The sequence below is a fragment of the Loxodonta africana genome, chromosome 16, assembly GCF_030014295.1.
Source record: "Loxodonta africana isolate mLoxAfr1 chromosome 16, mLoxAfr1.hap2, whole genome shotgun sequence".
NCBI lineage: Eukaryota > Metazoa > Chordata > Mammalia > Proboscidea > Elephantidae > Loxodonta > Loxodonta africana.
The window spans coordinates 81862595-81890205 of record NC_087357.1 but is presented as its reverse complement, the minus strand read 5'-3'; the positions used below and the strand labels follow the sequence as shown (position 1 = coordinate 81890205).

The 27611-nt window shown below is 42.8% G+C and overlaps 2 protein-coding genes across 14 annotated transcripts in view; both read left to right on the top strand.

Moving 5' to 3' along the window:
- Nucleotides 1-13176, top strand: part of LOC100671740 (WASH complex subunit 2) — a 79157-nt gene extending 65981 nt beyond the window's left edge. For 5 of the 7 annotated variants that reach the window (XM_003408923.4, XM_064269824.1, XM_064269823.1 and 2 more), the window contains 8 exons: nucleotides 4225-4353; nucleotides 4473-4553; nucleotides 5144-5266; nucleotides 6556-6618; nucleotides 6970-7143; nucleotides 8798-9406; nucleotides 10243-10420; nucleotides 12832-13176. In XM_003408923.4, the coding sequence (XP_003408971.2) occupies nucleotides 4225-4353; nucleotides 4473-4553; nucleotides 5144-5266; nucleotides 6556-6618; nucleotides 6970-7143; nucleotides 8798-9406; nucleotides 10243-10420; nucleotides 12832-12971 (1497 nt within the window). In that variant the 3' untranslated portion in view covers nucleotides 12972-13176. The remainder of the gene's footprint in view (nucleotides 1-4224; nucleotides 4354-4472; nucleotides 4554-5143; nucleotides 5267-6555; nucleotides 6619-6969; nucleotides 7144-8797; nucleotides 9407-10242; nucleotides 10421-12831) is intronic. The other 2 variants (XM_064269827.1, XM_064269825.1) reach the window with 1 other exon arrangement.
- Nucleotides 13177-16366: 3190 nt separating this feature from the next.
- The window catches only part of ZFAND4 (zinc finger AN1-type containing 4), a 138323-nt gene continuing 127078 nt past the window's right edge, over nucleotides 16367-27611 (top strand). For 2 of the 7 annotated variants that reach the window (XR_002785508.2, XM_023547159.2), the window contains exon 1: nucleotides 24934-25843. Coding sequence is in view for 4 of the 7 variants with exons in the window: in XM_023547159.2 (XP_023402927.1) it covers nucleotides 25582-25843 (262 nt within the window). In the remaining 3 variants the exon portion in view is untranslated. Of the gene's footprint in view, nucleotides 16405-16611; nucleotides 16730-24926; nucleotides 25844-27611 lie in introns of those variants that run through there. The other 5 variants (XM_023547157.2, XM_064269822.1, XM_023547160.2 and 2 more) reach the window with 5 other exon arrangements.

Genomic DNA, 27611 nt, shown 5'->3' with positions numbered 1-27611 from the left:
AGTGACCCTTTTCCCAAGTGGCATTGCTGTCAAGGGGATTAGAATTGTGCCTGCTTCCCGTGGGTTTTGCGCCTCCTACAAAACCTTTGCCCCTTGCTCAGTTATAGGGTATGAGCAAAAAGAAAGAGAAGTAAGGCCAGATCTATTTCCAGTGTTCAGTTTTAGGAACAGATGTTGCAGAGGAACCTTTATCCCATGTCAACAGTTTTTTCTGCAAAGGGTCAGACAGTAAACACTTGAGGCTTTGCAGGCCATATGGTCTCTCTCACACCTGTCCAGTGCTGCTCCATTAGTAGCGTGAAAGCATCCACAGAACATATGAAAATAATAGGGCGTCATTGTGTTCTAATAAAATTTTATTTATAAGAAGAGGTGATAGGGCCACCGGACACCCTTTTACCTCAGTATAATGAAGTTGCTCTTGAAGTTCACCCTTCAGCCAAAGATTGAACACACCCATAAAACAAGACTAAAGGGGCATACCAACCCAGGGGCAGGGACTAGAAGGCAGGAGGGGACAGGAAAGCTGGTAATAGGGAACCCAAGGTTGAGAAGGGAGAGTGTTGACATGTCATGGGTTTGTTAACCAATGTCGTAAAACAATATGTGTACCAAGTGTTTAATTAGAAACTCGTTTGTCTGTAAACCTTCATCTAAAGTACAATTAAAAAAAGGTGATAGTGTATGAAGCCAGTATTACCCTGATATCAGAACAAGACAGAGATATCAGAAGTACTACAGACAAATATCTCTTATGAATATAGGTACAGAAGTCCTCAACAAAATACAAGCAAACAGAATTCAGCAAAACATAAAAAGGATTACACACCATTATAAGTGAGATTTATCCCAAAAATGCAAGGTTGATTCAATATCTGAAAATCAATTGATATAATACATTGTATCAATAGAATAAAGGACAAAACTCACACGGTCCTTTCAGTAGACACAGGAAAGCATTTGACAGAATTCAACACCCTTCATGATCAAAAAACTCAACATACTAGGCATAAAAAAAAAAAAATTTTTTTTTCCAACCTGATAAATAAAGGGCAGCTTTGAAAACCCACCGCCAACATCATACTCAATGGTTAGAGACTGGATGTTATTACTCCCTAAGATCAGGAACAAGACAGAGATGTCTGCTCTTGCCACTTCTGGGGAGAGCAGTTAGGCAAGAAAAAGAAAAGGAATCCAGATTGGAAAGGAAGATACAAAACACTGTTTTGCAGATGACAAAGAAAATCCTTAGGCATCCACTAAAAAATTGTTCAGAACATTAATAAACAAGTTCATCAAGGTTGTAGGGTATAAGATCAACATATGAAATTCTATGTCTGTACAACAGCAATGAACAATCTAAAAATGATTAGAGTAGATATATAAATCAGTGAAATAGGATACAGAGTCCAGAAATAAACCCTCACATTTATGGTTCATTGGTTTGGGTGCCAAGACAGGTCAATGGGAGACAGAATAGTGTTTTCAGCAAATGGTGCTGGAAAAACTGGGTTTCCATATGCAAACGAGTGAAATTGGACCTCTACTTCATACCATACACAAGAATAAACTCCGAGTAGGCCATAAACGTAAATGTAAAGAACCAGAATAGAAGAAAATATGTGCCTAAATCTTCCAGACCTTGGATTAGGCAAAGCTGCCTTAAATAGGACACTGAAAGCACAAGAGATGAAAGACTAAATACTCACATTGGAATCCATCAAAATTAAAAACTTCTGTGCTTCAGATGACACTATGAAAGTGAAAAGACAGTGGAGGAGTGGGTGAAAATATTTACAAATCATGTATTTGATAAGAGACTTAGCTCCAGAATATATAAAAAAAAACTTCTACAACTCAACAATAAAAAGGCAAATATGCCAATTAAAAATGGTCCAAGAGTCTGAATGGACATTTTTCTGAAGAAGATCTACTGATGGCCAATACATGTATGAAAAGATGCCCCACGCCATTGGTCTGTAGGAAAATGCACATCAAAACTGCCTTTAGAAGCCACTTGCACACGTCTGGGTAGATACAATAAAAAATGAAAACGGCGGGTGTTGGTGAGGGTGTGGAGGAATAGAATCCTCATTCAAATGCTGTCGAAGATGTAAATATAAAATGGTGCAGTTACCTTGGAAAACAGTTTGGTGGTTCCTCAAACTGTTAAACGTAAAGTAGTTACCACATGACCTAGCCATTCTAGTCCCAGGTGTGTATCCAAGAGAAATGAAAACATACGTTCACACAAAAACTTGTATACAAATTTTCACAGCAGCATTATTCATAATTTGAATAATTTCCCATTTCACAAAGTGGAAACAAGCCAGAAGCCCATCAGCTGATGAATGGATTGACGACACGTGGTACATCCATACACTGGAATATCATTTGGCAGTAAAATGGCACGAAGTACTGATATGTGCTACAGTATGAGTGAGCCTTGAAAACATGCAAATTGAAAGAAGCCAGTCACAAAAGACCGCATGTTGTACCATTCCATATCTGTGAAATGTCCAGAACGGGCAAATTTATAGAGACAGAAGGTAGACTAGTGGTGGCCTAGGTTTGCGGGGAGATGAGGAGTGACTGCTAATGGATTCAGTTGTCTTTTTAGGGTGATAAAAATGTTCTAAACTTTGATTGGGGTGATGTTTGCAAACTTTGAATATACTAAAAATCACTGAATTATACACTTTGGGTGAATTTCATGGTATGTGAATTTTATCTAAATGAAGGTATTTTTAAAAAAACAACAAATAGGTGGCAGTTTGTAGATGGCCATTCCCTTTTCCATATCAAACCCAGGAAAGTGTTTGTTGATTTCTAACAAAAAAAAAAGTTTTCTGAATTTTTTTTATGATCCCAGTAATATAATCCCATTGTGTAAATGAGAGCTGCATTCAGTGAACATGAATAATTTGCTTTGTATGATGGGAGAACATAGGGGAAGGTTTGCTGTCCCACATCTGCCAGGTTCCGGTAGACCCTGGGGCTCATGCTGCTGGTTTAGGAATACACACTTGACTGCTCTGCACAGTGTCTGGGATTAAGCTAGCTGTTAACTCTTCTTTGGGAATGAGATAGAATTTGTTTAATTTTGTGTGCTTTCACTCCTAAAATGCTTCTCGTTATTGAGCTAATTGATTTTTAAACAGAAGGTTCAGACATCATAAGGCTGAAGGAAGATCTTTCTAGATTATATAGTTATGTGTCGCTTAATGTCCGCAATATGTTCTGTGAAATAAGACATCGTGAGACGTTTGGACGTTGTATGAACACCGTGTTATATACAGGCAGTCCCCAGCCCTGCCAACTGTCCCACCACATGAGGAGCAGGAACAGCCCAGGCCCTCCACTGCCTGCCTGCCCGACAAAGCCTGAGAGCTGTATCCACTGGATACAGGAGGCCAGCCTTGCTGGGTGTGTGGCTGTGGGCCGGGGTGCAGGGTGGTGGGGGACATATGGGGACGGTGCAGAGAGGTGGCCGTGGGGACCTGGCGGGGAGCAAGTGTGCAGGTGCTGGAAGGGTGGCCGATGATGTGCAGCAGGGTGGGCGAATGAAGCCAGGAGGGCGGGAAGGAGGCAGAGGTGCTACGGGGATTGGGATGTGCCCTGGAGCCCCACTGCTTATTCACTCCAGGGGCTTGGGGTCTTTAAAACCATTAAAGGGAAATAATAAAAGGACAGCTGCTTTGCCTTTTTTTAAAAAGGGCAAAAACCTTATGGGACCACGGACATACACTTGGTCGGACATCGTCCAAACAGATGTTATGTTATAGGTGACTATATATATATGTGTGCGTGTGTACATATATATATACTGTTTATACGTGTGAGTAGGAGCCCTGGTGGCGCAGTAGTTAAGAGCTCAGCTGCTAAACAAAAGGTCAGCGGTTTGAATCCACCAGCCACTTCTTGGAAACCCTATGGGGCACTTTTACTCTGTCCCGTAGGCTTGCTGTGAGTCGGAATCGACTTGATGGCAATGGGTAGGTAATGTGAACATACTTTTCACTCATTTTGACAGCTGCATTGTGTTCCATTGCACAAATGTATTCAAGTCCTTACTGATTGGCACTTGGGCTGTGTCCAGGTTTTTGCCATTGTAAGCAAAGCTGGAAGGGACGTCATTACTGTGTCCATGCTTCTCTGTCTGATTTTATTGAGATAAATTCTTATGAGTTTTGAACACGAGTGACATTCTCTCTGTTTTCCCAGAATTCCGATCCTGAGGCCCGCCCCAAGAGCACAGGTGTCTTTCAGGATGAAGAACTCCTTTTTAGTCACAAACTGCAAAAGGACAATGACCCAGATGTTGACCTTTTCGCTGGCAGGAAAAAAACCGGGGTCAGTTTCCCACGTTATATCTTTGCTCTTGTATTAGGTATTGTCTCAGTAACATCTAATTGTTGCTTAGATCATGTTTGCTTTAGGTATTGAATTTGAGTTTTGTCTGTTTCTTCTAGTTGTTGGAGCCTTGTGTTGGGAGCCTGTTCGAGGATGATGAAGATGATGATCTCTTCAGCTCTGCCAAGTCCCAGCCTTTGGTACCAGCCGTTTGTTCTCCATACTGGGGTGTGCGGGAAGGCTTCTGGGAAAGGAAACGAATGTCCAGCTACATGACTACGGGGCATCACAGAGGCTTGTGGTGCTCACCAGTAAAAGAATGGCAACCAGTGTGCTGGTGAGATGGTGCACACAGGATGTGACTCTCAGTTCTTGTTCTCCATCCTACGTTACCTAGCTCTTTCAAAATCTAAGACAATCCAGGCTCTCTTAGGGTGGCATACACTTGTTTGATTTTAAAATTGTTTATTGAAAGACAAATGCATTTAATATGGTGACTTAAATGTGCATGCGTTTCAGGCGCAGAGCATTATGTCTGAGCCTGTGTGTCCTTCTCTCTGCCCTGGTAGAGTTTGTAAGTGCCCTCTCTTTTCCTTTTTATTGTCGAGAGGACTCCTGAGAAGGTCAGTCTGTAGAGTGTGCTTTCAGATTAGCTGCCTTTGAGTTAGTGAAGCCTCATCTGGGAAAAACCTTTCCAAACTCAGAAGCCAGGTTCCTTTTTTGTATTATGATTTAAAAAAAGAATTCCCAAGATACTTGACAGATTTTAGATCCTCATTTTCTTTTGAAGATACCAGAAAAGAAGAGGGTAGTGAAAAAAGACCACCCTGTCTCCTCTTCCAAGAGCCAGAAACATCCTGAATCCACCCAAGGTATCAAAGAAAAAAACATACGGAAACTGGAAACACCTCAGGTAAGAACTGATCGCTTCAAGGATTTTCAGTTCTTGTTTGCATCTCAGTACAGATAAACTCCGTTAATCAAACCCCAAATCATTCGGAGTTTTCAGAGTTCTCTTCATAAGGAGGAAGTGGTAACTTGGACTTCCTGTGTTTCGTTCCCGTACATTAAGTCCCTAGGTTACCGACGTCCAGCTGACAGGCAACTTCATCTTGTCCTTGAATGTTACACAAATGTGTCCTCACTTTGAAACGACTGAACCAGTCCCCACGCTCAGCAAATTCTTCATCACAGTCGTCCACCCTTGCCCAGGTGCAGCTTTTGAATCACTGAGGCTGCTTCCAGCCTTTTCTTGGCACCAAAGTAAGGCTAGCTGAGAGCCAGGTGCACCTGCTCTGACTCACCTGTGATTTCAACGTAAGGTTAGCTGAGAGCCAGGTGCACCTGCTCTGACTTACCTGTGACTTAAGGACGGATCCTGTAGGTGACCTGGGAACTGCCTGTACTTTGAACCCCCCTTCACCTCTGCTCTTCACTCTATGTTCCAGGTGTCATGAATCTATACTTGTCATCTTCATTTTCAGAGTTGTTACCGTATTTCATTCCAGGGTATACTTAAGAGAGGACGATAGTCTTCTTCAGACTAGAACCCCCAGTGTTTCCTCTGGGGTACCTTGGAGTATAATTAAATGTAAATTAAATCTGATATCTTAGGTGCTGCTCACTATTACTTCTTCTGGGATTATTGTTGTTAGACCTCCCTCCTCAGCAAAGCTCCTCTTTGGAAGAGGCCAGGACTGGGGATGTGAGTTCTGGCTGGCCAGGTGCCCCTGGATGTCTCCCTGAGGCTGCAGTGTCCTGAAATGAGACACTTGGACTGGCAGATGTCCAGTGACCCTTCTCAAGCCTGAGACTCTGTTGCTGCTGTACTCGGTGCATTAGGCCATGGGTGAATTTTTCTGTGTTTGTTGATAACCAACATGGTATTTCTGCCAGTTGGTTAGGTTTCGATGCTCTGATAAACGTACCTCTTGTGAATCTCATCTGTCATCTCTGTCTGTCTTGACTCTCTGTGAGATACAGCTCCTTCCACCTGCGTTTCAGATGAGGAGGGATAAGTGCATTGATGTTAGTGAAATGTTGGAGGCCCCAGGAGAGATTTGAATGCCTTTTCCATTACAGAGCTACAGAAAGTGACGGGCTTTATTCCACCCTAGAGGAATTACAGGCGTTAGTATAATCCAAGAGACACTTCTCTTACTGTTGCCTCAGTGGATTTTAACTGAATATAATTTCATACAGGACTCGTCAGGCCCCGTTCCGTTTAAAACCAAAGAGCCGTCCGCTCGGATCGGGAAAATACAAGTAATTATAACACCTCTGGACTCCTCATTCCCTGCCTTGTGGCGTCTCTAAACTTTTTTGGGTTTTTCTTTTTGTCAGCTGCTGCCAAGCTTTTTCCCGTCTCTGCCCCATCCTCTAGTTGTCGCTTCTTGTGTGCTGAATCTTTAACATTTTCTTTTTGATCCCAGTGGTGAGTACAGTCGTATGATTTTCTGTCTCAATTCTGGACTCGATCAGATTTTTCCGCATTTCTGTTTCTCCTCTGGTACTATGCATTATGTTCACTGAGTCTCTTATCATATGTCACAGTAATGGTACTAGATTGCTGTGTTTAAGAAAGAACACAGAACAAGTTTCATTTTTCTTTTTCAGGCAAATTTAGCGATTAACCCAGCAGCCTTGCTGCCTGCAGCAGCTCCCCAGATCTCTGCAGCAAAGCCTGTGTTGTCCAAATTGTCTTTTCCTCCATCGGAATCCAGAAGTGCGGAGGCTGGTGTGAGTTTTGATCTTCCAGCTCAGGCAGACACCTTACATAGTGCAAACAAGGTAATAAAACCATCTTTGCTTTGATTTTTTTTTTCCTTTTTTTTTTTTTAAACTAGAACAACTTGTACATCTGTTTTTAGCCCATCAATTACACACGGTCTTCTGACTCCCCATTTGAAGGAAGCATCTCTTGTCATTCCTCTCTTGGCTCCTCACAGCCCAGAGAACATTCCACTCCTTGGTTGGTATAAAAGCCTTGACAGTCCATGCCAACTGACATTTCAAGGGAGTTGCCCATTCACAACCTGGACTCCAGTGGCACTAGGCACCACTCCCTGGACACACAGGCCCTGTTGTGCTGCCCCTCGGCTCATCCACTTTCTCTGACTGGGTTACTCTTTCTCACCTGCAGCTCTGCTCAGAGGTCACCATTCTGTGAAGTTTTCCCTGTCTTCCCCCACCCCAGGCTCCTCCTCTGAGATCCCCTGGCAGTCACTCACAGCCTAGTGCAGCCCCGTCACCCAGTACCAGTGTCTCCCAGTGGACTGCCAGACACTCTAGGCTTTGTTTTCATTTTAGTTGGTGTTCTTCCTTCTATCACCTCTCCCTTCTCTAGAAAGTCTTAGCTGATCTCTGAATAAGCCACAGGATGGAGGATAGGCCTGGCAAATACATTCACACCAACTATTTACAAAGATGCTTTCCCTCCGGAAGGCATGTGCAAAAGGAAAACGCCGGTCATCTTTGTGGTAGATTTTTTCTCATAAACTTTTTTTGGTTAAGTTTGAATTGGCTGTTTCTTAAAATTATTTGTGAAATATATTTGAAATAGGCAAATGCAGTCCAGTCAAGTACTTTGTCCAGAGGAGGTTATGCCTTCTCAAAACTCTGCTTGACTGTACATTTTGGAAAATTTCACAAATACTGTATTATTGGTTATAACTGACTAAAGTTTTAAAATTATATTAAGAGTTCTGATTTCTAATCCATATTTTTTACATGAATTTAGTGTTTGTTGATTTGAAGAAAACAGCACCCTAGATTACCTTTCTTTATTATCTTACATCTCCCTGTTCCTGAAGCCCGATGTTATACTAACCCAAAAAACCCACTGCCATCAAGTCGGTTCCAACTCATAGTGACCCTGTAGGATGGAGTAGAGCTGCCCCATAGTGTTTCCAAGGCTGTAAATCTACGGAGTAAGTGGTGGGTTTGAACAGCTGCCTTTTTGGTTAGCTGCTGAGTGCTTTAACCACTGGAGCACCAGGGCTCCTGATTTTACATTAGCTCCCCAATAAAATGGTTACTACCAGAATTTCCCCTGATTCTTTCTTATCTTGAAAAATACCTAAATTTAAATTCAGGAGAGAATAGGGGCAGGAGGGAGCGTTGAGGGACACAGTGCCAGCATGTCCGCTCTCTGGGGTTCCAGTGGCAGATGAAGCCATTTGTGTGAATCTGGACTGAAACTATACTCAAAAGACTCAAAAAATGAGAAACTGAAGGACTAAGAGTGCTTTAGTCTTAGAGCCCTGGTAGTAGCGAAAATCCTTCTTCAGAAGTAACTTCTTCTGTGCCTTAGATAGTATCTTGATTGCAGTGGACTAGATAAACTAACACTATTTTAAGGCACTGATTCTTTGCTATGTTAGCTTTGAGTACTTTTTTTTTTTCCTTTGTCATCAGATCAACGTGTGATTTTATGCCGTTGCAGAGCCGAGTCAAAATGAGAGGGAAACGCAGACCCCAGACCCGTGCAGCTCGGCGGCTGGCTGCCCAAGAGTCCAGTGAGGCAGAGGACGTGAGTGTCCCCAGAGGACCAACTGCACAATTAGGAGACGGCACCATTTCACCAGCTCTCCACCAGCCACAGCCCAAGGCAGCGGGTGGGGAAGACAGCTCTGTGGCAGCTGCCACTCCTACTTGGGAAGGCAGTCCTGTGCTTGAAGTGGACAGAAGCCCCTTTGCAAAATCTCTGGATCAGCCTCTTGAGGATGACCTTTTTGATTCTGGGGATATCTTTTCCAAGAGCACTGGATCTCAGTCCACGGGGAGAACAAAAGCCAAGGAGAAGGCAGCAGAGGCCCGGGCCAGCCAGCCGGGGGCGAGGAGAGAACAGAGTGGTCTTTTCTCTGCTCTCGATGAGGCAGGCAGTGATGATGATCTCTTCCAGTCTGTCAAAGCAAAACCAGCAAAGAAAGCCAGCCCCTTTCCTCTCCTGGAAGATGATGACGATCTCTTTACGGATGAGAAAGGCAAGAAGAATGAGTTAAAATCCAACAGTCAGCAAGATGTTATATTCAAAACACAAGATATTTTTGAGGTAACAGGACATTGTCATACATTTACGCCTGGCTCTGTCTTAAGGAGAATACCTGGTCAGCTCATTTGAACCATAGATCATGTTAGGCTTGTTTCATGCATGCGTGTTGCCTGTTTACTTAGTAATTATAATTAGGTTCTCCTGTTAATAATTTTGAAATCTACTCAGAAGTGTATTTTTGTTGTTGTGTCAGGGCCTAGTTCTTGGGTGGTCATAATGATTGATACAGGTCTTGATTTTTATAGTTTCTAGCAGGCTGTTGATATAATTATCTTCCTTGGAATGGTACTCTGGGACATATATAAGGGTATATTGGTCCAGCTTGACTGTTTAATCTCTGGACATGGGGAAATAGGCACTGGCTGGAGGTGTGAAGGTTGTGTGCAAGCAGTAAGGCCTTCAGAGACACTTGCTTGGCAGATGTTTGTTGAGCTTCTGGGTACAGGAGGTACAAGGTGTTTGGCTCTCCCAGAGCTCTCAGGGAGGGAAAGAGGATATAAACAGCAACAGACAATTAAGATGTTTTCAAATAGCCCAGGGCAGTGGGGCAGAGGTGATGGTGTCAGGCTGGTAGGTGCTACTTGAGAGAGAGGGTTGGTAGAGTAGGCCTCTGCAGAGCTGGTGGCGTTTGACTTGAGACTAGAAGAGATAAGGCTCCTGCCATGCAGAGATCTGGGGTGGAGCATTCCAGGCAGAGGGGGCAGGTGGGGTGGCTGCTCCAGATGAGAGGCCCACATCTCTGGCAGTTTGCGTTTCAGTATCTTGTTAAAATTAGTATGTTTAGTGAAACAGATTGTTGATTTAAAATTGTTTTGCTTGCTTTTTGGCTAAACCAGGATGATATATTTGCCACAGAAGCAATTAAACCCTCACAAAAAACAAAAGAGAAGGAAAGAACATTGGAATGCAACTTATTTGATGATAACATTGATATCTTTGCTGACTTAACTGTAAAACCAAAAGAAAAGTCCAAAAAGAAAGTGGAAGCTAAGTCTATATTTGATGATGATATGGGTAAGTGTGCTTTTCTACACAAGACAGAGAATTGTTACCATTCAGTCCTTGATACTTCTCCTGCCAAATTTGTCTTGATCCTTTCCTGGAAAAGGTTCCTGGTGGGTTTCTTTTGCTTTGCTCTGTAATCCCTGAGTTAGGCTGATAAATACATGCGCTAGTATTTTAGGTGAAGCAACTTTTTGGTATGATGGACAGACATCAGAGAGTTCGCAGGAGCCCAGAATTTGACCTTTAAGTTTTATATAACCTTTACCTCAGCATACCTGCTTCCAGCCGTCTGTGACAAATGTGAACACCACTCTGGTATTGTAAAAGGAGGACCAGGAACTAGCCAGGTGCTAACGCAGGCTGAAGGTGGATGACTTGGATGTGTGCTGCAGCTGGTTGCAACGGAGTTCTAGCTGGAGAGTGTCAGTGGTTCAGAGAATCGAGGGGCAGTGCAGGAGGAGTGTAGCATACAGAAAAGTAGGTTATAAATCAAGCTTTGCATTTCACCAAAGATTTTCAGTGTCTGCAAAATTGCTTATTTTCCCTCCATGGTGTATCATCTACTTTATTAATAAACCTAATGTAGGGCTTCTGTGTTTGGTGGATAAGACTTGGGCCTGAGCCAGGTATACATTTCCTCCTCCCCCCTCCCAGATCTAGCCCTTGGGTGTGACTGGAAGAGAGCTGGTGGTGTACTGCAGCACTGGGTGTACTCCCCCAGCCAGGCCTGTGCTCCGAGTCCACCTGCTTCACACCACACAGGACACAGAAGAGGCTGTACTCGTTCGTTTCATTATAAAAAAAGTAACACAAGTGCATTAATATAGATTGAGGCAATTCAGAAAATGTAAAAAACCCCAGAGGTAACCATTACTAATAGTTTAGCATTTATCTTTCAGACATGTTGATATTAATATAGGCTTAAACATATAAATATATACCCATTTTTTCAAAAGTGAGGCTGTACTATACCTGTTACCCTGTTCCTTTTAGTCATTTAATATTCATTTAATAGATGTCCTTCATGTCAGTACCTAGAGATCTACCTTCTTTTTAGTGGTTATGTAGTATTTTCATATTAGCCTATTTGTCTAGATTTTTTTTTTCTGGAAACCCTGGTGGCGTAGTGGTTAAGTGCTATGGCTACTAACCAAAGGGTCGGCAGTTCGAATCCACCAGGCGCCTCTTGGAAACTCTATGGGGCAGTTCTACTCTGTCCTATAGGGTTGCTATGAGTCGGAATTGACCCGATGGCACTGGGTTTGGTTTGGTTTTAGATTGTTTCTTCAGTTTTTACTATTATATGATGTGGTCTTTACCATCTGTGTACACATATCTCTATGTACACATGCTAAAATCTCTTAGGATAGAATACAAGCGGTAACATTACTGGGTCACAGACAAAAATGTCATCACAAAGACTTACGTCTGTAGCATTGCGATGCCTCACATATAGATGCATTTATTCTGAAAGAGGGCGAGTCCTATATTGGGTTTCCCTTTGCTTATTTTTATTGCCCCTTTAAAATCCAGTGTGAAAAACAAAAAACTCACTCAGTGCCATCGAGTCGATTCCAACTCGTAATGACCCTATAGGACAGAGTAGAACTGCCCCATAGAGTTTCCAAGGAGCGCCTGGCAGATTTGAACTGCCGACCCTTTGGTTAGCAGCTGTAGTACTTAACCAGTACAGCCACCAGGGTTTCCAGAGTGTGAAAAGAATACAGAAATAAATATAATGTCACAGGTAGTGAGGTCATGGACTGGACTGGAGATCCAGTTGTCCTTCCCCATTCCCTCTCCTGTGTAAGTGTGTGCATGTACGTACACGCACACACACACACACACGCACACACTTTTGTAGCTGATAAAATTATGATCAGAGAGAACCTGTGACTTACATGTGACCGTAAAATTTAATTAGTGGCAAAGCTTGGACTAGAACCCAAGAGGCTCAACTCCCATATTAATGTTTTTTAGTACCCAGTTGTCCTTAGTTGCTGTTGAGCTCATTTGTGGTGGCACAGTGGTTAAGTGCTTGGCTGCTGAAAGGTTGGTGGTTCCAACCCACCGAGCAACTCTGGGAGAAAGCCTGGTGGCTTGCTCTCATTAAGATAACGGTCTAGAAAACTCTATGGAGCAGTTCTGCTTTGTCACACGGGGTTGCTATGACTTGAAATCAACTCGACGACACGTAACAACAAAAATCTTAATGGAAGCAGATCGTGGTACCACTGGGTAAGTTTGAACTGCCAACCTTTAGGTTAGCAGCTGAATGCAAACCACTTGCTTCACCTAAGGACCTTAGTACTGTTACTAAAATCGAGTCTTTGGTGGTTTGTGTGGCTGTATCTTAAAAGCACTCATTGTCTCACCTATTAAGTAATTTTTTCTCTTCTTTTCTTTTTTACATATTAAAGATGATATCTTCTCCTCCGGTACCCAGGCTAAGACAACCAAACCAAAAAGCCAGTCTGCACAGGCAGTGCCTGAACCAAGATCTGAACACAAGGTATCCAACATATTTGATGACCCCCTGAACGCTTCTGGAGGCCAGTAGAATGTACAGGGTATCCAGATCTCATCCTTCAAGCTGCAGCCCTGAGTTAATAATGCTGTCTTGTATGATCATTGTCTTCACTGAATTACAAAAAGCAAATGCTAAAATAGCTAGCTCCTCTTACCCAATGTACGTAGTATTTTTCTGCACTTGTTTTAATAATCATACTTAATACTGCAAAACAAAAATAAATGTTTCACAGTGATGTTTGTTTTTTTAATTAGTCATGGTAGGACCACAGTATGATTTAGGACAAGTTAGAGAACAAGCCTGCTTGTGGCTTTCATGGGTGGCCAGGGAATCATAGAGGTAATGGATGCTAGGCAGATGACCAGATTTTCCTGGGTGTGAGAGATGATGTATTCTTCATGAGTCTGAGCAATATGAGAGGAGGTTTCCACTAATGCCACGGAATTTTGAAGATGCTGCTTCAAGTCATTTAAGACAGGGATCTGCAAACTATGGCCCTCCACTGCCTGTTTTTATAACTAAAGTTTTATTCAGGGCTTCTAACCAAATCAAAATGGTACTGTATTTGCGGATGTAAACAAGGGCAATGTATGCGACGCATACAGCAACCAAATCTGTTGCCCCTCAGATTTTGACCTGAGGAGGAAACAGCTGTGCCCCACTCTAAGATGTCAGCCGACTCTGCCACTTTGAATGTGTGTCACTTTCCACAGACCTGCCAATAATGCAGTTTCCCACATGGATCACGAAAGTTTCAGGAGTCTGATGCGGGAGATTGGATTATTGGTAGAACACACCTTCAGAGTACCCTGGTCAGCTGCCATTTTGAGTGGGGCATAGCTGTTTCCAACGTAGGTCAGAATCTGTCAGGCAACAGATTTGGTTGGTATGCATCCCATACATTGTCCTTGTTTATGTCCACAATTACTGAACCATTTTGAAGATCTGAGTTTATTGGAACACAACCACACCCGTTCATTTACATAGTGCTTATGGCTGCCACAGACTGGAGAGCTTAAAACTGGCCAAACCCATTGCTGGTTTGTCCTCAGTTGATTCCAACTCAGAACCCTGTAGGACCCAGTAGAACTGCCCCACAGGCTTTCCAAAGCTGTACTGTGCTTTTATGCAGATTACGCGTGTCTTCTACGTTTGTTTGCCAACGACACCTTACCCGCCCCCCCCCCCAAGTATTTTTTTAAGCACAGCTATGCCAAGTTTTTTACATGTTGCTGTATAAAATTTTCTGGGTATAAAAAAAAATTGGTATAGTGTGCTTATGAAAATACTTCGTGGAGGGAGGGTAAGGTTGGTAAACAAATGTAGAAGGCATGTATTATTTATGTGAAAATACAGTAATCTTTATGGAAGCAGACTGCGACATCTTTTTCCCCCAACAGCAGCTGGTGGGTTCAAACCACCATCCTTTCAGTTAGCAGCTGAGTGCTTTAACCACTGTGCCACCAGAGCTTACAAAGCCTAAAAGTGTTTCGTCTGGCCCTGTGGAGAAGTTGCAGACCCTTGACCTAAAGTGTCCTTGGAACTTTGCATTGTCTTACAGAGGAGGCAGAGTTTTAATAGCAGAGGAAAGTACTTTAGGATATAAATAAATGCCCCCCTCTAGAGCAGCACTGTCAGTTTAACTTTCTACACCGATGGGAATGTTCTGAATCTGTGTTGTTGGATATGGTAGCTACTTGCCACACCTGTGGCCTACCCCCATTTTTGTGTATTTTCCTGTGGTGTGCTATCTTGGTGCTGAGTATTCAGTCTGGAACCATGACACAATCTTGTAGACCAGCCAGCTTGCCTCACCAATCCTGAAGCCACTAACTTGAGGCACTTTAGTCTTTACTGCCTCACTATTAAGATAGAACTGGAAGTTGCTCAAACCTACAATGAGCTCCCATGGGTCAGCTATTCCCCCTGCTCTGTTTCACCTGTCTTTGTAAAGTAGGGGTTTCAGTACCAACCCTTGTAGGATTGTGATGGGCAGAGAATATATAAATTATGTATCTGGAACTTGAAAAATTGTAGATGGTGATGATAGAATGATTTGGCCTAGGTAACAGCTTCCATGTTGGAACCCAGACTCTAATCTGCCTGACTCTTAAAGCCTGTGCTCTCCATTCTGCCTGTGACTGAAGTGGGGAAGCAGGGCTGAGAAGCTGGATGTGTGATTGGTAAGACTCTACATCACAGGTGCTATTTTAGGCTATGGTATACAAAGTGGCTGAGATATATCCTCCAGGGCTCCAATCGGTTTTGCATTAAGCATCTATGCAGTTTAAGAAGCACCAGTGGCAGGAGACACTGAAGATGCCTGAAACACCAGTGCCTCACCATAATGCCCCAGTTTGAGTTGTGGAGGTACATTGCTGGGTGGGGTCTCAATCTCAGAGAATGAGATGGAGTGAGAGACAGATATTGGGGTTCACCTCAGTCTGATTCCTAGAGTCACAAGGTGAGGTTGAGTGAACATGCAGTGGGAGGGAAGATCAGGTTGAAGTCAGTTCAGTAGTACACCTAGTTGAGGAGCAGGTTGTGTCACGAGGGTTGGGAAACCTCTAAGGCTGAGTTTGGAAGCACTGGTGTGGGGGATGGAACGAACAAGTAGCTGTGGGTCCCATCTTAGGTTGGACGGCATGTGCCGTCTTGGGGCCAGCTGATTTGCACCCGAGCTCAGCAGCTTGGAAACTGGAGCAGGAAAGAAAGGGTGGCTAGGTTTACCCGACGCTGGAATTTGGCAGCCCAAGGTGCCCAGGGTGCTCATTGAATGAATGAATAAATGGATGAGAGGCCTAAGGAAGTCGTCTGCCTTCACCCTTGTCTTCAAGCAGGCAGGAGCACAAAGATGGGCTCGGCAGTTCTCCCATCTTTCAGATGAGGCAACTGAGGCGAGGAGCGTCAGCTGGCCGCGAAGCGCAGGAAGGGGAATGTTGCCGGCAGGGCCAGCCCCGGGGCGCCATGGCAGTGGCCTGGGCTCCGGAGGGGCCGCCGGTTGGCCAGCGGCTGCCCGAGCCCCGTTCCCCTGACACTCAAGCGCCTGAGGGAAGGTGCAGTCCACGCCCTTTCCCGCCATCCTTTCGCCCATCCCCACCAGGCAGAGGCCAACACCGCCGCTTCCGCCGGCCTGCAGCGAGCCCGCTCCGACCGAGCGCAGGGGGCACCCAACCAGCGGTCCGCGTCGCCGGTGAAGTCTCAACATCCGGGCACCTCCTAACCGGCAACTACCGCCGAGCTGCGAGGGAAGCCCCTGTGTCCCGGCAACTGCCGTGTCGAGCGCGAGGCCCCGCCCCCGCCCTCGCCCTCGCTGATTGGTGGGCGGCGTGAGCGCCGGCGTGCGATTGGTACGCGGTGTCACAAAGGCCGGCCCTCGGAGCGTTGCTCGTCGGTCCTGCGGCGGCGTCGCTCGCGGGCCGCGCGTCCCTGTTGTCCTGCGGGCGGTCGGGCGGCCGAGCGGGTGAGCGAGCGGCTGGGCGAGCGCGCGGGCGAGCGAGGGAGCGGACGGCCGGTGAGGCGAGCCCCTGCTTCCTCCTGGTCCGGACCGGATGGGGAGGGCTGCTGAGGCGGCGGGACGCTGAGTCGGGCCGCGCTGCTGCCGCCGCCGCTGCGCCGTCTGCCCGACGCCAGGCCCGCCGCTGCCCGGGAGACCGGCGCGAAGGGCCCGCCTCGCCCGGGGCCGCCCCCCGGCTTTCGTCCCTCGTGGAGCGCGTCGCGGGGCTCCCCACGCCACCCCGACAGGTGCCGGTCTCCGGCTCGCTTGACCGCTGCCGCCCAGTCAGGCTGTGAGTAGAGTGTAGCCCGGAGAAGCAAGGGCTGTGGGCTGACGGAAGGGGCTGCAGGTGTGCACGCGGACGGCACCTGTAATGCTGACCCTGAGGAGGTGGCGGTCCCACCTGAGAGCTGGCTCCGGGCAAGAGTTCAGCGCAGAGAGGTGCATTGTCCTGTGGGTTTATAGATAAACTTCGTCGCTCGCATTCAAAACTTAAGGATATTTCTCTACATCCGTAAATATAGATCTCTGTTGCATTTTTAATGACTGCTAACATTCGGGATATCCTTATGTTAGGGGAAAAGTTTAAAAGGTAACTGTTCTTATGTGGCTAAATTTCTTTAGAACAGGATATAGCAAATTCTGAGTTACTGAAACGGCTGAATCAGTGTTGTTATTGCCTTACCTATCTTTAACTTCCTTTTCATCGTTGCTTTTTAAAGAACTTTTTTATAAGAGATGAGAGGAATGTTTTAGAAATTAGCTTTTTTTTTTTTTGCCATTTAAACCATTTTTAAGTGTACAATTCAGTGGCATTAATTACATTTACCTTGTTGTACAGCTGTCACCACTACCCATTTTCAAACGTTTTTCATCCCCTTAAACAGAAACTCAGTACCCCATAAGCAATATAACTCCCCCTTTCCCCTTCCCTCCAGCCTCTGGTAACCATTAATAAACTTTTTGTTTCTATTCCTCTTCTGAGTATTTGATATAAGTGAAATCATACAGTATTCGTCTTTTTGTGCCTGGCTGATTTTGTGCAGCATGATGTTTTCAAGGTTCATACTTGTAGCATGTATCAGAACTACATTTTTCTTTATGGCTAATTAATATTTCATCGTATGGATATACCACATTTTGTTTATCCATTCACTGTTTGATAGATACTTTGGTTGTTGTGAATGATGCTGCAGTGAGCACTGGCGTACAGTGTCTGTTCAAGTTCCTGCTTTCAGGTCTTTTGGGTATATACCTAGAAGTGGATTTGCTGGATCATATGGTAATTCGCTATGAGTCGGACTCGACTCAACAGCAACGGGTAACGGGTATGGTAATTCTACGTTTAACTTTTTGGGGAACCACCAAACAGTTTTTCACAATGGCTGCACCATTTTACGTTCCCACCAGCAATGGTCGAGGGTTCCAATTGCTCCACATCTTCTCCAATGCTTATTCTCTGATATTATTTATCCTACTGGGGGTGAAGTGGTATCTCATTGTGGTTTTTATTTGCATTTCCCTAATGGTTTATTATGTTGAGCATCTTCTCATGTGCATATTGGCCATGTATATCTTTGGAGAAATGCTATTCAGGTCTGTGATGATTAAGGAGGTGTGATAACTTGGCTGAGCCATGATTCTAAGTGGTTTGGCAATTATGATGTAGTGTGGCAGTTATGTAATGATATGATCACCTCCGTAATGAGATCTGATATAATCTTCTCCATGGTGAGATCTGCTGTAAGCAGCCAGTCAGTTGAAAGGGAGTTTCATCGGGATTATGGCCTGCATCCAGTATATGTGGACTTTCTGGCAAAGCTTTCTGGCTTTTGCTGTGCTCTGGATCCTGCATTCAGCTTGTCATGATGTGAACTTCAATTCTTGGGACTTGAGCCAGCAGCTATCTTACCTGCGGATTTTGGATTATCAGTCTCCAGAGCCCGTGAGGCAGTAGCCTGCTCTCTGACCTGCTGATCTTGGGTTCTCAGCCCCTTCAGCCACATGAATCAGGAGAAGCCTCCAGCCTGACACTTGATCCACGGACTTGGGACTTTTTAGCCGCTACAACTGTGTGAGCTATTCCCTTGATATAAATCTCTCTTTCTCTCTGCCTGTATACATGTATGTGTGTGTATGTGTACATATGTATGTATGTGTATATATGTGTGTGTATATATACTGCACTTCTTTTTCTTCTCTAGAGAACCCATCTTAAGACAGTGTCCTTTGCCCATTTTTAAATAGGGTTGTTTGTCTTTTTGTTTTTGAGTTGTAGGAGTTCTTCGTTTATTCCACATGGTAAGCCGTTATCAGATATATGGTTTCCAAATATTTTCTCATTTTGTGAGTTGTCTCTTTGCTTTCTTGATAAGATCCTTTGATGTGCAGAAGTTCTTAATTTTGATGAAGTACAGTTTATCTTTTGATGTTCATGCTTTTGGGGTCATATCTGAGAATCCATGGTCAAAAACTAGGTCTCCAAGCATTACCCGTATATTTTCTTCTAAGAGCGTTATGGTTTTAGTTCTTACATTTAGGTCCGCGATCCATCTTGAGTTAATTCTTCTGTATATTGTGAGGTATGGTTCTAGCTTCATTCTTTTGCATGTGGCGTTCCATTTGTCCCAGCACCATTATTGAAGAGACTGTTTTTTCCAGAAGGAACCCAGGTGGTACAGTGGATAAGCACTTGGCTGCTAACTGAAAGGTTTGAACCCACCCAGCGGTTCCAGGGGATAAAGATCTGGTGATCCGCTCCCGTAAAGATTACAGCCCCCAAAACTTCATGAGACAACTCTGCTGTGTCACATGGGGTCACTATGAGGCAAAATCAACTTGATGGCACCTAACATCAACAATAACGTCAACAATAACAACATTCTTTCTAGAAATGTTTTTTGATGTTTTATTGCTTTTAATAGCTAGGTGTGATGCTTTTCTTCCTTCTCTATCCTCTGTCCTCTTTGCTTTCCTCTGTCCTTTCTGTAAGTGATTGACTGCTAAATGAAAGTCTGATGGTTCGAACCACCAGTGGCTCCGTGGGAGAAAGATGTGGCAGTCTGATTCTGTAGAGATTTACAGCCTTGGAAACCCTGTTGGGTCGCTATGAGTTGGAATCGACTTGATGGCAGTGGGCCTGGTTTCTGTTTTTGTAGCTGACCCTATCATTGCATCATTTCAGTGAGTCTTCATTGCCTCTTGTTTTCCAGCATCATAAGGTCCCATAATAGGCTCAGCCAGGCATGACCACATACCACTTTCAGAAGCTGTCTGTGGTCTCTGCTTTTAAGTACTGGCTTGATATTCAGCCAGCTGTAGCTTCCATTTTCTCCTCTGCCAGCATGTATACCTCCATTCTGGCTTAACTAGATTTCATGGCCTCATTGTATCCTCTGTTACAGTGATTTCTACTGCTGAGGTGAAGTATGATTATTTTATAGAGGCAACATTTTGAGTTTTGAATTTAGTATAGTTACCAACCTTAGTTCTTTTCAAATATTGAAAATTACACTATTGATTATGGCCCAAATTTATGGTGTGAGTGTGCCAGTGTATTTAGTGCCATACTGGGTTGTTGTTTTTCTTCTAGTCTGTAGTCTTTTTTTTCTGTTATAATGATTTTGTTATAGATGAAGGACTTCCCTAGTTGTCTTTCCATAACCTTCTCCCCACTCCCAGCTTGTTTACTGTTTTCAGAGTATTGCTATGGAAGAGTACTATGGTGAAGGGAATGCTCTTATATCCTCTGTCTCTAAATTCCTTGGGGAGGCACTGATCACCCATGCCTGTATTTCTGGAATGTTCATTTTGTCATCCTTGACTCCTATTGCTGGAGCTGCTAGTATGAGCACTTTTGGAGTGCTGTTGGCTTTGGGGGAACGAGGGTCTGCCCACTGATATTTCTGTAGTACATTCTTATTTGATATAATATGATAGGCATGTGCTTAAGGATCTGCATCCTATCCGAAATCATATTATAAAAAGTTATTTCAATGAGGAGGGGAAAAACCGTTAGGGTTCAAGAGCTTCAAAGTTATTTTTCCTGCAGGCATTTTAATATTAAAGATATAAGAATAATAAAATCTGAGCAGTACAGCTTTTTATTTATTTAAGATTAAAAGCTTTTTACCACTATCAGCCTGCAGTATTATTAGCACAGTACTTTCTATTACCATATTTATTACTCATTTTAATAAATAGCATAACAGCACTCAGAGCAGCTCTGCTACCTACTTGTGATACTGTCTCTTTAGGACTATTAACAGTCTGTTAGGTGCCATTAAGTCAGTTTGGACTTATAGCAACCCTTTGTACAACAGAACGAAACGCTGCCCGGTCCTGCGCCATCCTGACAATTGTTACGTTTGAGCACATTGTTGCAGCCACTGTGTTAGTCCATCTTGTTGAGGGTCTGACCCTCTACCAAGTATGATGTCCTTCTCCAGGGACCGGTCCCCCCGATAACGTGTCCAAAGTACGTGAGATGAAGTTTCGTCATCCTTGCTTTCAAGGAGCACTCTGGCTGTACTTCTTCCAGGACAGACTTGTTGGTTCTTCTGGCAGTCCATGGTTTATTCAATATTCTTCGCCAACACCATAATTCAAAGGCATCAATTCTTCTTCTGCCTTCCTTATTCATTGTCCAGCTTTTGCATGCGTATGAGGCGATTGAAAATACCATTGCTTGGTGAGGGGCATCTTAGTTCTTAAAGTGACATCTTTGCTTTTTAACGCTTTAAAGGGGTCTTTTGCAGCAGATTTGTACAGTACAACTCAGGTTTCCTAATTAATTGTGAAGGAGCCCTGGTAGTGCAGTGGTTAAGTGCTTGACTGCCAACTGAAAGTTCAGCAACTCAATGCCGCTAGCTGCTTCATGCGAGAAAGAAGTGGCAGCGGGCTTCAGCAAAGATTTACAGCCTTGGAAGCCCTATGGGGCAGTTCTGCTCTGTCCTACAGGGTCGCTATGAGTCAGAGTCTCCTCGAGGGCAGTAGGTTTGTGCTATGGATTGAATTGTGTCCACCAAAAATATGTGTTGTAAATCCTAACCTGCATGCCTATGGTTATAATCCCATTTGAGAATGGGTTGTCTTTGTTATGTTGATGAGACTGGATTAGTGTAGGGTGTGTCTTGAGTCAGTCTCTTATAAGATTTATAAAATGAGGAGATTGAGCAAGCAGAGATGGGAGAAGAGAGGTGCCAAGCCACATGAAGACTGCCCAGGAGTAGAAGCTCAGAAGAGACAAACACATTCCTCCAGAACCAACAGAGAAAGCCTTCCCCCAGAGCTAGGGCCTTGAATTTGGACTTCTAGTATCCTAAACTGAGAAAATAAATTTCTGTTTGTTAAAGTCATCCACTTGTGGTATTTCTGTTATAAAACCAAAACAAACCCATTGCCGTTGAGTTGATTCTGACTCATAGTGACCCTGTGGGACAGAGCAGAACTGCCCCGTGGGGTTTCCAGGTAGTGCCTGGGGGATTCAAACTGCCAACCTTTTGGTTAGCAACCAGACTCTTAATCACTGCACCACCAGGGTTTCCATTTCTGTTACAGCAGCACTAAATAATTAAGACAGTTTGGTTTTTAGGAAATCATATTTACTATTAGTGATTTCCCTATCTCTAAAACAGAGATTATTATTTACCTATATCACAAGTTTGTTCTAAGGATCAATTGAGATAGTGAATGCTTATTCTTTCTTTAAACAAAATTTTTAAGGAGTACCAACATGTGCAAAACACTGTGCTAGGTGTTAGGTAAATCAGATATGGTTTCTCCCTGAGGTACCTTATAGCTTAGTAGGGTAAGAAAGCCATGTAAAAAATGAGATTGATTGTTATGGGTGCAATGTATGATGTAGGTTGCAGTGCAAAGGAGAGTAAATATAAAAGGCTGTGTGGAATAGTTGATATTTGAACTGAGTCTTAAAAGATGATTAGGTGCTTGTCAGCTGGTCAAGGGTGGCAAGGGTGGTGAGTGGAGCAGGAGAAAGATACAGAGGCTGAGGCCTGAGGTTCAGATGATTAGAGGATGGAGTTCCCAAGGTGTTCCGGGATGTGTGTGGGGGGGTATATGGGGAAATAAGATGGGACTGGAAGATGAGATGCAGGATCGTAAGAGCTTTTTGAATAAGTCTGAATTTTATTCTGTAAACAGTGTAAAAGTGTGAAGTCATTGCAGGGTCCTGAGCTAAGAGATAACATGACCAGCTCTCCATTTTGAAAAGATAACTATTGGCAGCATAGAAAATAGATTGGAAGAGTGAAGGGCAAGAATCAGGGATCATAGCTAGGCTATCATAATTGCTCAATTGAGAGATAATGAAGGCCTGAACTAAACCCTCATCAGTGTGGATGAAGAAAGTGGCAGATTATAGAAGTACTAGGAGGTTATACTGTCAATTAGATGTCATGGGGATGGGGAGGGAAATCCAAAATTGTCCCTGGATTTCTGGATCGAGTGACTGAATGTATGGTGGTACTCTTTACCAAGATGGGGAGTGTAGGACAAGAATGAGGTTTGTGGGGAAAATGACTATAATTTTGAACATGTTGGGTTTCAAGTGTTTGTATAGTGTCCAGATTTCTGATGTCTATGGAATGGAGATATAGGTTATGAACCGAACCACAATCATTTAAAAATACCTGCTTCTTTAAACACATTGTTATGAAAATTGCAGAGATATAAGTAATATCATTATTCGGTTAAAAAATGTAAATTTTTATGACCTGTATTTCTTCTTGACCTTTGCACCTCCCTAGTGTTCACTTTCTGTGCACATAGGTTTACTTCTCTGGTATCCTCCTCCCACTCTGAGGCTTTACTTATCCTGAAATACATTCAGAAGCTTACTTCTAGGGAACACTTCCCAACTCATTCTATGTTGCCAATACTACTCTGATACCAAAATGAGACAAAGCCATCTAAAGAAAACTAGAGACCAATATATGTTAGGAATATAGACAAAAAAATGCTAGCAAGCCAAATCCAACAAGATATATAAAAGATTATACACTATGTACAAGTGGGATTTATCCTAGGAATGTAAGGTTGATTCAAAATACAAAAATCAATCAATGTAATACAAAACCACATGGTCATCTCAATAGACAGAAAAAAGAATATGATAAAATCCAGTGCCTCTTCATGATTTAAAAAACAAAACAAAATAACAAAACCTGAACAAACTAGGGATAGAAGGGAACTTCCGTAACCTGAAAAGAGGTATCTGTGAAATCCCCTCAGCTAACATCATACTTAATGGTGAAAAACTGAATGCTTTCCCTCCTAAAATCAGGAACAAGTATGTCCACTCTTGCCACTTCTACTCAACTTGTGCTGGAGGTTCTAGCAAGGCAGTTAGGCAAAAAAAAAAAAAAAAAAGAAAGGAAATAAAAGCATCTAGATTGGAAGGAAAAAGTAAAACTATCTCTTTTTGCGTATGACATGATCTTGTATATAGAAAATCCTAAGGAATCCCCTAAAAAGCTGTTAACTTTTGTATTCACCTGGAACAACAGAGGAAGGAGGAGAGTCAGGAGCAGGAGGAGGATATGGAATGTGTGGCTAATTGCCTCCATAAACAGCTGCCTCTTTTGCCATGAGACAAGAAGAACTAGATGGCGCCCGGGTACCATTACTGAGCATTTTGGTCGAGATTCTGTAGAAGAATCCTGATCAAAAGGGGGAAAATGCAAACAGAATTTCAAGTTCTCATGGTCTCTAGACTTCATGGAGCCCTGAAAGTTGGATGAGCCCCTGAAACTATTGCCATGAGATATCCCCTGAAGCCTTCTTAAAACAAAACAATAATTTAGCTTAACTAGTAAAGAATGTATGCCTTGAGCATCATGTCCTTGTAAGAACTATCTATACGGGATCAAATTGACAACAACAACTCAAAAGATTAGATAGGAACCTTGAGGGGCAGTGAATTTATTTAATGGGGGAGGAACAACTCAGAAAAGGAGGGAGTTATGCAATTCAAAGAATGTAATCACTGTCACTGAATTGTCCATGTAGAAATTGTTGAGTTGGTGTGTGTTTTGCTGTGTATATTCTCAACAACAAAATGAATAAAATTATACGTATATGTATATATATAAAACTGAAAATAGAACTACCGTATGACCCAGCAATTTTATTGCTAGGAATATACCCCCAAAACATGAAAGCAGTGACGCAAACAGACTTTGTACACCAATGTTCATTGCAATATGATTCACAATAGCCAAAAGGTGGAAACAACCTAAATGCCCATCAAAATGTGGTACACACATAAGATGGAATACTACTGATCCAGTAAGAGAAATGAAGTCTTGATACTGCTTCGACATGGATAAAGCTTAAGACATGCTGAGTGAAATAAGTCAATCACAAAAGGACAAATATTGAATGGTCTCACTTTTATGAAAAGACAAGGATAGGCAAAAAATGTATAGAAATCAAAATGTATTAGTGGTTTCCAGGGGTGGGAGAGAGGGATTTGGGAGGGTTATTGCTTATGGAGCACTGATTTCAGTTTATGGTGATGGTAAATTCACATTAAAAAGGGTAACGGGTTGCTCAGTCGATGAATGTAATTGCTGTCAGTAAGTTGTACACCTGTAAAAAAATTTTGTACCTGTCACTGAATTGTACCTGTAAAAAGTTGAATTGGCAAAAATTGTGTAATAGATACATTTACAGCAACACAACAACAAAAGAGCAGCTGCTTCTGTACATGTTTTAGAAAAGGATATGCATACATTTTTCAAAGTTTTGCAAACATCCTCTGACATGTTGAGTTTGTTGGTTTAAATACCATTAACTACAAAACAACAAATATTTGAGCATGTACCGTGAACTGTGAACTGTGCTGAGCTCTAGTAAGATACAGAAAATTACCGACATTATACCTGTTCTTAGTGATCTTTCAGCCTAGTTAGCAGAGCAGTTTCAGAGACAGATGTGAAATACTGAGGGTTAGACATGATTAAGCGCTAAAATGAGTTCTGGGGCTGTCTGGATGATTGAAATGGGTCTGAGTTGTTAGGGAAATCATTATGGAGGACTGAGACTTTCAGATAGACTTGTTAAAAAAATGTTCTTGTTTTTTAGGTACAAAACTCAAAACATGAACAATGATATATGTAACCAATGTTCAAAGCTGACTTGGCTAGAGCTGGAATACTGTTGCTTACAACATATTCCAGAGGAAATGGAAAAGTCAAAGTAATGGATAACAAAAAAGAACCTCCATTCTTCAATGAAGATAACGTGGGATCATTTTACTACAAACTTCCTTTCTATGATACCATGGAGCTCTTCATTGAAACACTGACTGGAACATGTTTTGAGCTGAGAGTTTCACCCTTTGAAGCTGTCATTTCTGTGAAAGCAAAAATTCAAAGATTGGAAGGTACTAGTCTTTATCTTTAGGTTATAAGTGTTAAATTTGTTCATTAAGAGTGTATAATAATTTTTAAACTTTTCTTACGGAGCAAATTTCAAATATATGAAAGTAGAAAGAAAATAGGATAATGAGCCCCTGTATAACTATCACAGCTTCAACAGTTAAAGACTCATGTTTCCACTCCTTGGTTTCCCCCAGGTCCCCATCTTCTACAAGATTCTTTTGAAACGAATCCAGGTGTCATGTGAATGATTGAAAATAATATTTTTGAATAGTTTTTCAACAGGTTATACCAAAACCAAAAACCAAACCCAGTGCTGTTGAGTTGATTCCAACTTATAGCGACCGTATAGAACAGAGTAGAACTGCCCTGTAGAGTGTCCAGGGAGCGCCTGGCGGATTCGAACTGCCGACCCTTTGGTTAGCAGCCGTAGCACTTAACCAGTATGCCACCAGGGCTTCCTTCAACAGGTTATAAAAAAAAAACCCACTGCATAAAAACATGCAAATTCCGCCATAACCATCTTATACTTACTTTTAACTGGAAAAATTAATTGCATTTCCTAAACCTTGCTTACCTTTTCTGTACACTGTTTTGACAGCTTTTTTTTGGTTGTTTAAATGTGGAGATTTTCTGTAAAGAGTTTTTGGGTTCCATTTATATATTTGAATTTCCCTTAGCATAGCAGGGGTACTAAACGTTTTGCAACATCTCTTGTGGTTTGTGTGTTATGAGAAGTGCCATAAATTAGAATCTTACCTTTTCATTGTACTTTTTAGATTTCTGAAATAAGTGGTGTTTGTCATTTTTAGTTGTTAAAATGCAGTTTGATTAGAGAATTAAGTTGTTTCAGTGAACACTCTGTGGATCTTTGTTGATCGAGCTAGTTTGAACTAGCTCATAATATAAAAGTAGTAACTAGGGTTATCCTCCAGCCCAGTTTAAATTCAGAATTGTAGTAGGATCTGGAGGGTTGGAACGTTTGATCTCTGAAGCCAAGGATCCTGGTACCTGAGGTTCTGAATATTTGGTATTCTTTCAACCCCAGGGAGGGCCTGTTGAAATCAGTGACCAGCTAACTCCAAAGAGCACCTGAGCACATCTAGCAGTGGTACATGAAGGTTTTGTCTGCTTAATGGATTTGCTGAGGCCTGGAGTCGGAATAGTGTACTTTGACTTTGTTCTGCTTCTTTATATAGTGGTATAATACCATTTTAGGAGCAGGAAGGTAAAACTCTGTTCTAAATAACCTCTGTATTTTTCCCCATCTCTTTGATGCATTCCAGATGACCTCTTTGTAGTAAAAGCACTTTAGAGAGTATTCTGTTTAAATCTCTTAATGTCAGAAGAAACTTGGATTTAGAGAAAATTAGCAAATCACCCAAGGGGAATAGTTACCAACAGACCCAGGGCAGAGCCACGATGTAGCCTCCTTGTTTTCTATAGGAGGAGACGTTTTTGGGATTAAAAAAACTGGCTTTCTAGTTACTAGACAGATGAATCCCAGTTTCAAAAAAACCAAACCAAACCCATTGCTGTTGAGTCAATTCCAACTCATAGCGACCCTATAGAACAGAATAGAACTGCTGCATAGGGTTTCCAAGGCTGTAGTCTTTACAGAAGCAGACTGCCACCTTTCTCCTGTGGAGCCCTTGGTGGGTTTGAAGTGCTGACCTTTCGGTTAGCAGCCAAACGCTTAACCTCCACACCACCAGGGTGTCTAACCTCAGTTTAGGTGTGTATAAAACAAATACAATTATTGGGAAGCTGTGT